The sequence below is a fragment of the Corvus kubaryi genome, unplaced genomic scaffold (assembly GCF_017639235.1).
Source record: "Corvus kubaryi isolate FWS band 111438036 unplaced genomic scaffold, C.kubaryi_AGA036_p1.0 37387, whole genome shotgun sequence".
Taxonomy (NCBI): Eukaryota; Metazoa; Chordata; class Aves; order Passeriformes; family Corvidae; genus Corvus; species Corvus kubaryi.
In genome coordinates this window covers 6,734,238-6,743,683 of record NW_024581129.1, presented here as the reverse complement: position 1 = coordinate 6,743,683, position 9,446 = coordinate 6,734,238, and the positions used below count along the sequence as shown (strand labels likewise).

The 9,446-nt window shown below is 49.1% G+C and overlaps 1 protein-coding gene across 1 annotated transcript; it reads left to right on the top strand.

The window, feature by feature from the left end:
* The first annotated feature begins 1,584 nt into the window (after positions 1 to 1,584).
* C1QTNF8 (C1q and TNF related 8) lies at positions 1,585 to 9,131 on the top strand. Its single transcript, XM_042037548.1, has 3 exons — positions 1,585 to 2,121; positions 6,015 to 6,243; positions 7,128 to 9,131. Exons 2-3 carry the CDS (start codon positions 6,027 to 6,029, stop codon positions 7,673 to 7,675), a joined length of 765 nt encoding a protein of 254 aa, XP_041893482.1. The 5' UTR covers positions 1,585 to 2,121; positions 6,015 to 6,026; the 3' UTR covers positions 7,676 to 9,131.
* Positions 9,132 to 9,446: the final 315 nt, after the last annotated feature.

Below are 9,446 nucleotides of genomic sequence, written 5' to 3'. Positions count from 1 at the left end.
CCACCAGTGCCGCGTGGAAATGCTCTGATCTGGGACCGTCCCCGGCCTCCAGCATCCCGGATTCCCTCTCCTCGGCACTCGGGATGCAAATTAAAATTGGAATTAAAAATAATTTAAATTGGAATTAAAAATTGAATATTCTTAATTGTTTTATGAAAACATTTCCATTAATTCCATAAAAACATTTTCTTTATACAAATATTTTCCTTTACTCCGACATCCCATAATTTCTCTCCTCATCACTTGGGATGCAGATTTTTGGATTCAAAATTACGTTTTATTGGGGTTTTTTAATGAAGGTATTTCCATTAATAAAACCATTTTCTTTAGAAAACTTTTCTTTATAAAAAGATTATATTGATAAAAATATTTCCCTTCACTCCAGCATCCCATAATTTCTCTTCCTGTCACTTGGGATGGAGATTTTCTGGATTAAAAATTAAACATTATTAATTTTTTTAAACAAAAATATTTCCATTAAGAAAGCCATTTCCTTTCTAAAACGATTTTCTTCGTAAAAATAATTTATTTATAAAACTATTTCACTTTACCCGACATCCCATAATCCCTCTCCTCGGCACTCAGGGTGTTGGAATTAAAACTCAAATTTTATGAATTTTTGAATTAAAAGATTTCCATTAAGAACAACCTTTTCTTTATAAAAAAACCATTTTCTTTATAAAACTCTTTTCTTCATAAAAAGATTTCTTTCTTTTCCATTTTTTAATTTATTTCTCTTTAAAAAACCTTCTTTAATTAAAAAAATCATCCCCTGCTCTTTCAACTCCACCAATTCCAAACCATTCCCAACTCAAATCATCCGCCAAGGATTTTTTCCCCTCGTTTATCCCAGCTCCACCCACGGATTTCAAGGTTGTTTTCCTGCTTTTATTTGGAAAAGCTCTGCCAAAGCTGGGTCACCTTTTCCATGGGAGCAGCCCTGCCTCTGCTCCAGGGCTCCGAGCTGTGGGGAGCACTGGGAACACTGGGAGCACTGGAAATTGGGGCAGAACGGGAATTTCTGAGAGCACCTCGTGTGTCCCTGCTCGGCTGGGTCAGGAAAACTCCAGGGAAGGGAATATTTAAAGCACCTGGAATGGGAAAGGGCACAGAGAGGGCAGAATTCCCCTTTCCCTCCTGCTGTTCCCAAGATTCCCTTTTCCTTTCCGTCCCTCCTGAAGGAATGGTGCTGGAGCTGCCATGGGATACCCGGATCTTCCACTGCCTTCTGCAATTAATGGGAAGCAGTCGGAAACAGGAGACGGAAAAGGAATGGGAAAAATAAATTCAGAGCCCAAAGTGACCTTAAATAAATCCCCAAAGTGCTTTTTCCAAGGAAGTGACTGAGGGTGAGGAAGTGAAGGCACGAAAATCATGGAATCCTGGAATGGGTTGGGTGGAGAGGGACCTTACAGCTCGTCCAGTTCCATGGGCAGGGACACTTCCCACTGTCCCAGGGTGCTCCAAACCCCATCCAGCCCAGCCTGGGACACTCCCAGGGATGGCGCAGCCACAGCTGCTCTGGGAATTCCATCCCAGCCCCTCCCCACCCTCCTAGGAAGGAATTCCTTCCCAAAATCCCATCTAGATCTCCCCTCTTTCAGCCTAAAGCCATTCCCGCTTTTCCAGCTCATGCACAAATCCCAGAGATTTTATTGTGGCTTCGTTTATTTCCTTTTTTCCCTTTCTCCTGCTTAAAAAGATGCTGAAAGCTCCCAAAGAGAAATTCTTTCCATGTGATCCCAGCACTTTTCCTCTTGGCGGGAGCCCTGGATGTGGTTTTGGGTTCTGTGGTGGAGTTTTTGTCATCCTTTCTTTTTTTTTTTATCCCAAACTTTTTTGGGTTTTATTTCCATCCCTGGGAGAGGCCCTGCAGAATTCCAGACTGGCAGTGAATCCCGAGGAAACCGGAGCGGGACAAAGGCGCCAGAGCCCAGCACAAGTTGGTGCAAGCAAAGAAACGAGGGAAAAAATTCCTTTTGCCAAGGTTTCCTAAGGATCCAGCCTGACTTTCTGTGTTTCTCTTGGATCCCAGCACGGAAGCTGCAGCCTGCCCGGAGAACTGAAGCAGCAGCTGAGGAATAGCAAGGGAAGGAAGATCCAGGGATTCTGCGGGACGAGGTGAGTTACAGGGATCGGGATAAAGGGATCGAATCCCCTTTTGCTGCAGGAACGCAGCATTCCCACCCTGCTGAGCAGATTCCTTGGGAAAGGCAGGAATGAGGGGCTCTGGAAGTGCCAGCTCAGTGCTGAGCTGGCTTTCATTTGTTCCGGTTCAAATTCCCTATCCCGTTATCCACCCTGGACACTCCAGGCCGGAGCTTTTTCCCCGCGGGATGCTGCTCCCAGCGGGATGGGGATGGATCCGATGTGGCTGCGGGAGACGGGGCAGGAAAGAGCCATTTCCTGGAGTCTCCGCAGGGAAGTGGAAACTTTCAGGGAATTGTGCTTCTCCAGCCCTTGGGAATGTGCTGCTCGCTCCGGAGCGGGCTTTGGGATGGGATTGGGATGGAAGCGTGGCCGGGCGGGATCCAGGCACCGCATCCCGGTGGGAAAAGCCCAGCCGGGACCTTCTGCAGGGACAAGCCCCACTCCTTCACTTCTGCCAGCGCTGACAAATCCCGGGAAAGCTGCCTTTCCATCGGGAAGGGTGAAGGAGGGATCGGTGCCGGCCGCTTCCATCAGGGGGATTTGTCCTGCGGGAGGAGCTGCCCTGGGAATGACTTTTACTGTAATTCCTGCTGAATCACAGCCTGGGCTGGCTCGGGAGCCGGGAATTCTGCCAGGGAGCCGCCCAGCCTGGAGCAGGGACAATTCCAGGACACTGCAGGAGTCAGAGGTGCGGGCAGGGACACGGGGAAGGAGACAGGGAAGAGCTGTTCCCTTGGGAATCACGAACGTCCTCCTGCTCCCTGTCCCAGGGCAGGATGGAAGCTCGGGAATATGCAGGAATCCAGGTGCACGGGAGTGTTTCCATGCAGCCTCTCCTCCCACAGCACCTCCATGGAATTGTGTCAATCCATCCAATTCCTCAGCTGTGCAGGGATATTTCCTTGGGAACCTCGTCTCTTCCCATTCCTGATGAATTCCCAGCTGGAGAGAGCAGGTGAGTGCCCCAGAGGCTGCTGCTCAGGGATGGCTCCTCCCAGGACAGAAGAATTCAGGGAATCACCCCCATTGGAAACAGGCCCGGGCTAAAAAAGCACCAGAAAACAAAAAATAAACCGGATAATTGGGAAAGAAGCTGCAAATTCCCAGAAAAATATTCACCCAGGCACTGCAAATCCAGATGCTGCTCCATTCCTGGATCTCTCCATGGCTGAATCCCGGTTTTTCCTCCATTCCTGCCTCTCTCACAGCTCCAGCAGCACTCCCAGCCCCTCTTCTCCAGCACCCCGGGGTTGTATAAACACCCCGGACACGGACATCGCTCATCCTCAAACCACGACCGGCACTGGGAATTCCTATAGCTCTTCCTTTTTGGGATGCAAATATTCCTGCCTGGGAGTTCTCCAATCCCTTCAGCTGCAGACAAACTCCTGGAGCCGGCTCCTGAAGGATCTCCGGGATGTTTTGTCGGACAAGAGCTGCCGGAGCTCGGCACTGGAATCCGGCAGCATTTTCCTTGGAAAACTCCTCTGGTGTTTTGGGCTTTTCCACAAGGAGCTGCCCACTACGAAATTTTAGATCCTCCTGGGGAAGCAAATCAAACAAATCCCGGAAAAATCCTTTCCAAGAGGAAGCGCGGTGTCCGGACAAACCCAGCCCTGCGGATGCCTCGTTTCCCACTGCTCCCGATCCAAGGAGCTCCGGAGCCGTGAGGAGCTTGAGGCTGGAGGGAAGACAAAAGGTCAGAAAGGCAGAACTGGAATATTTTCCATGTCTGGAATGGTGCCGAGGCTCGGGGCCGGCACATCCGTGAGTTTTCCATCTCTGCGGCACCGGAAAGGTTTGGGGTTTAATGTGGGGTTTTAATCCAGTTTTGTCCCGAATTTAAAGGGGCAGTGCCTGGTGTTTTCCATGAATTTTAAGCGGGGATACTCATGGATTCCTTTTCCAAGTGAAGCCCTAGGAATAACAGGAAGGAAAATATCAGCAGGAATTCCGAGCATGGTTCAGGGAATCCCAGAATTCTGGAGGTTGGAAAAGCCCTCCAGGACCATCAGGTCCATCCTGGGCTGGTTTTTAGGACTTTTTCCCCATTTAACCTTCCTGTATTTCCATTCCCAGTTGGAAGCACAAAGATGGCTTAAAAAATTAATGGAAATGAGAAAGGGTTTAATGACATGGAATTCAAGCCCTGAACCCTGATGGAAAAGGGGGATTGATCCCTCCTCCAGCTGCTGCTGGAATGAGGCACAATTAGAAATCCAAAGGTATTTCCAGTTCTGATGGACTTCAGGAAAGAGCATTCCTTGCTCTCGGAGGGGAAGTCATTGTTTTCCTGCTAATAAGGATTTCTTGGATTTCCAGGAAGCTGGAAAGGTGTGACTGACACTTCTGGAGCAGGGAAGAATGGGAAGAAAACATTTCCCGGGAATGCTGCTCCAATCCCGCTGCTGACGGGTTTTTCCTCCTTATTTTCCCCTCTGGCTCATTTTGTTCCCAGGGACGCAGCTCCAAGGCTGGATGTTCTCCCTCCTTCCCTGCCTCGGGGTGTCCATGGAATGGCTTCTGAAATCCAGGCCATCCAGCACCCCCTTCCCAACCTATTCCAGGAATTCCAGCTGCCGGAAGAGGAGCCATTCCCATCCTGGGGTCAGTCCGAGTCCATCTCACTAATTGGACTTTGGAGAAGATCCACAAGGGCATCGATCCAAGAAATCTGTCCTGGATGAGGCACCAGTGCAATCAGTGGAATGACACTAATTACACATGGAATGGGAATGAGTGTCCAATCTCCAGCTGCCGTCCTTCCCTAGGAACGGGTCAGTGAGGAGCCAGAGAAAATTCCTCTATTTTCCCCATCTAAGGCATTTTCTCCCTGGATTTCTCCCAGTATCAGTTCCAGTTTTCCCTAGGAACAAGTCAATGAGGAGCCAGCAAAAATTCCTCTATTTTCCCCATCAGAGGCATTTTTTTCCCTGGATTTCTCCCAGAATCTGCTCCAATCCCTCCTTAGGAACAGGTGAAAACAAGAGGAATTTTCTTCCTGGGTTTCTCCCAAAATCAGCTCCAGTCTTTCCCTAGGAACAGGTCAGTGAGGAATCAGAGAAAATTCCTCCATTTTCCCCACCTGAGGCATTTTCTCTCTGGATTTCTCCCAGTATCCAGAACCTTTGGATATCCAGAACCTTTGGAGCTCACCAGGAGCAGATGAAAATAAAACAAAGGATGCACAAACCCAGGTTTTGTGCCGAGCAAATCCCACTTTGTCCTAGTTTGGTGCAACTCTTTGGATTTCCATTCCACACATTGGAAAATCAAACTGGAAAATACACACAGGAATTCCGATCAGAGGAGAAGATGAGAATGGAGAAACCATGGAAAGAAGTCACCAGCAAGCAGCTGTAGGAGAACATTTTGGGAGAGAAACACTTTGGATTTCTTTTTGTTTCGGTTTTCTTCCAGGCTTTTCCTCCCCAAAAAAATCAGTTTCCAGCTCGACATTTCAATAAAATTCCATATTTTACCTTGAATTTTGAATTTTTTGGGATGCTGGGGCACCAACAAACCAACAGAGTAACACTTTTGTCTTTTCCCCTGAAATTTTCCGTAGGGGGTGTTCCAAGAGCAGCCGACTTGTCCAGCGGAGCTTCTGCTCCCAGCAGGTTTTGTTTGGCTTGGGATTTTTTTTTCCCATTCTTTTGTTGACCTGATGTCTCTTGGCAGCTGTCGCTGCTAATTCCAGCCAGGGATTGCCTTTCCCGGCGCTCCAAGGGGCATCAGTCCCACCCGGAGTCTCCCGGTGTCACTCCAGGATCCGTTAATAATTAACCCCAAGGAAAGCACTCGCCAGGTGGCCCTGATTGGAATCATCCCATTAATGGTTTGTGTTCCCTTTCCCGCTCCAGCTGCTCCCGAGGATGAGGGTTGTGATCCTGCTGCTCCTGCTTTCCGCCGGGAATGCCGCATCCCAGCCGGAGAAGGCGCTGCCCAGGCGGCGCCTGTCGTGCGTGAGGTGCTGCGGGCCTTCGGAGCAGCCCGTGTCCATCATCTCCCAAAGATCCACCAGGATGAGCGGGGATCCCGAATATTCCGTGCCCAAAATCCAGCCCACCATAGACATCACCATCCTCAAAGGTGGGTGCGGCTCTTCCTTGGTCCTTTCCTGCAGCAAAATTCAGCCCAGGACAAGGGCAAGAGATGCCCAAAATGTGCCCAAAACAACATCAAGGGGTGCCCAAAATGTTGCCGTGCCCAAAAGTGCCCAAAACAAGGCCAAGGGGTGCCCAAAATGTGCCCAAAAGTGCCAAAACAAGGTCAAGGGGTGCCCAAAATATGGCTGTGCCCAAATGTGCCCCGAAGTGCCCAAAACAAGGCCAAGGGGTGCCCAAAAACTGCTGTGCCCAAATTTGCCCAAAATGAGGTTAAGGGGTCCCCAGAGTGTTTTCGTGCCCAAATGTTCCCAAAACAAGGTCAAGGGGTGCCCAAATGTGCCCAAAACTGCCAAAACAAGGTCGAGGGGTGACCCAAATGTGGTTGTACCCAAATGTGCCCAAAACAAAATTAACAGGTCCGCAAAATATGGTGGGTCCCAAAATTCCCCAAAGTGCCCAAACAAGATCAAGGGGTGCCCAAAACAAGGTCAAGGGGTGCCCAAAATGTTGTCATACCCAAATGTGCCCAAAACATGGTTGCGCCCAAAATGTACCCAAACAAAGGCCAAGGGGTGCCCAAAATGTGGTGGTGCCCAAATGTACCCCAAAGTTAATCCTTGTGGGAACTGGGAAGGTGCTGATGTCTGACCAGTATTCCCAGGTTAATCCTTCTGGGAATGGGGAAGGTGCTGATGTCTGACCAGTATTCCCAGGTTAATCCTACTGGGAAGGTGCTGATGTCTGACCAGTATTCCCAGCTTGGGGAAACAACGCTCCAGCAGCTCCTCCGCTGGCTGTCTCCAGGATATTCCTGGAATCTGTGCTTCCCGTGCTCGTGTTTGACACACTTTTCCTTCACCTCCCCAGGTGAGAAGGGCGAGATGGGAGAGAAGGGATTCCCTGGAGCAGCTGGGAAGGCGGGAGAGCGAGGATTACGTGGATTGAGTGGCCGGAAGGGGCAGAAGGGCCAGCCCGGCCCCCAAGGCCACTCCTGCAAGCAGCTCTTCGCCGCCTTCTCCGTGGGCCGCCGGAAGCCACTGCACAGCTCCGACTACTTCCAGCACGTCACCTTCGACATGGAATTCGTCAACCTCTACCAACACTTCAACATGTTCTCCGGGAAGTTCTTCTGCTACATTCCAGGGATTTACTACTTCAGCCTCAACGTGCACACCTGGAATTTCAAGGAGACCTACGTGCACCTGATGAGGAACGAGCAGGCCGTGGCCATCCTGTACGCCCAGCCCAGCGACAGGAGCATCATGCAGAGCCAGAGCCTGATGCTGGATCTGCAGGAAGGGGAGGAGGTTTGGATCAGGATGTTCAAGAGGGAGCGGGAAAACGCCATTTACAGCGAGGAGTCCGATGTTTATGTCATCTTCAACGGGCATCTGATCAAACCCGCCCTGGAGTAGGAGCTCCTCAACTCCAGGGCAAGCTTTGGGCCGTCCAGCAGCGTCTTCCCTCTAGAAGTGCATCTCTAATTCCTTTTGGAATGGGTGTAGCCCTGGAAGAGTTGTTTTTCCACATCTGTGTGGATCCAAGCTGCACAAGAATTCCAGAAGGTTCCCAGCTCCCTGTAAAGACCCTCAGGAACATCCCTGAAGAGTTGCCAAGTTGGCAGCAAAAACTTCACTTTGCTCTGCGTCTCCTGTCCCCTTTGGAATATTTGTAGCCCTTGGAAGTGTTGTTTTCCACCCCTGTGTGGATGGAGGGGACTGTTCCCACTGCACAAGAATTCCAGAAGCTTCCCAGCTCCCTGTACAGACTCCCAGGAACATTCCTGGACAATTGGTCCAATTGACAGCAGAAATTTCCCTTCTTTCTCTGCGTCTCCCATTCCTTTTGGGATGGCTGCATCCCTGGAAGTGTTGTTTTCCATGCGTGTGTGGATGGAGGCGACTGTTCCAAGCTGCTAAAGAATTCCAGAAGTTTTCCAACACTCTCTGTGGCCCCTCAGGAACACCCCAGAAGAGTTGGCCCAGCTGGAAGCCGAAATTCCACTTCTTTGCTGTGCTTTAGACAAGGAATTGTAATAATTAGATTTTTATGAGGATAATATAATTATCCCTAAGGAGCAGAGCGGTTATCCAGGTGCTAATTAAGCAAAAATCTTGGCTAGTTGGAGCCCCAGCCCCCGGCAGCACCAGGGTGGCTCCTCTCAGGCAGGAGATTTGGTGTGAAAATCAAGATTTGGCACAGGAACAAATCCCAGATTCTGGTTTTGTTCCATTCTGTGGCATATCCCATTATTCCAGCAGAATGGTGGAATTAGAGGAACCACAGCACATGGATTTGGGAAAGCTTTTCCAGGGAAACAGGGCTCAGTACAACCAGAGAAAAACTTCCCATAAGAACATCCAAGCTGGCTGGGAATGTGCTTCCCAATTTAACGAAATGGTGGGAATTTGGAGTTTGCCAAGCCAGGATTTCAGTCTGTGTTCCTGTCTGGAAATTACCATTTTGGAGCTCCATCATTTTGGGAAAATGGTGGAAAAACTGGAAAGAAAAAGGATATTTTTTTTAATTTTTAGGGATTTGGGGTTTTTTATTTCCCGGAAATTTCCATCTTGGAGCGTCATCATTTCTGGAAAATGAAGGACAAACTGGAAAGGAAAAGGAGCTTTTCTTCAAGCAGTGATTTTTATGGATTTGGGGTTTTTTCCTAAAAAATTATGGATGGGATAGTGGTGCATGCAGCAAAACCCTGTCATTTTATCCCATTCCTTCTTTCCCTTTCTCCCAGTCTCTCGTTTGCTTCCTAAGCCATTTGCACAAAGGATCCAGGGAAATTCTTCCAGGAAAATGCTTCCTTGGACCTCACCTCCCCCAGCTTTGGGAAAAGTAGCTGAAATAAAGATTTTGCTTCGAGTTCCTGGAGTTGTTTCTCTCTTTTCCATAAGTTTTTCCATAAGCTTTTCCACATTCCCTGGCTAGGAGCACCACACTGAACCTGGAAAAGTCTCTGGAGACAATTTGAGTTCCTTTAATCCAAAGGATTCCCAAAAGAAAGCTGACACCAACTCTTCTCCTCTAAATCAATCCCAAATCTTCAAGATCTCCCAATTCCCCTGAAAATAGGGACTTTGATGTAGAAAATTCCCAATGAAAATGGATCCCAAGCCTTGAAACCCTGAGCGTGTTCCTGCATCCCTCAACCTGCATCCTGAAAAGGAACCCTGGGAA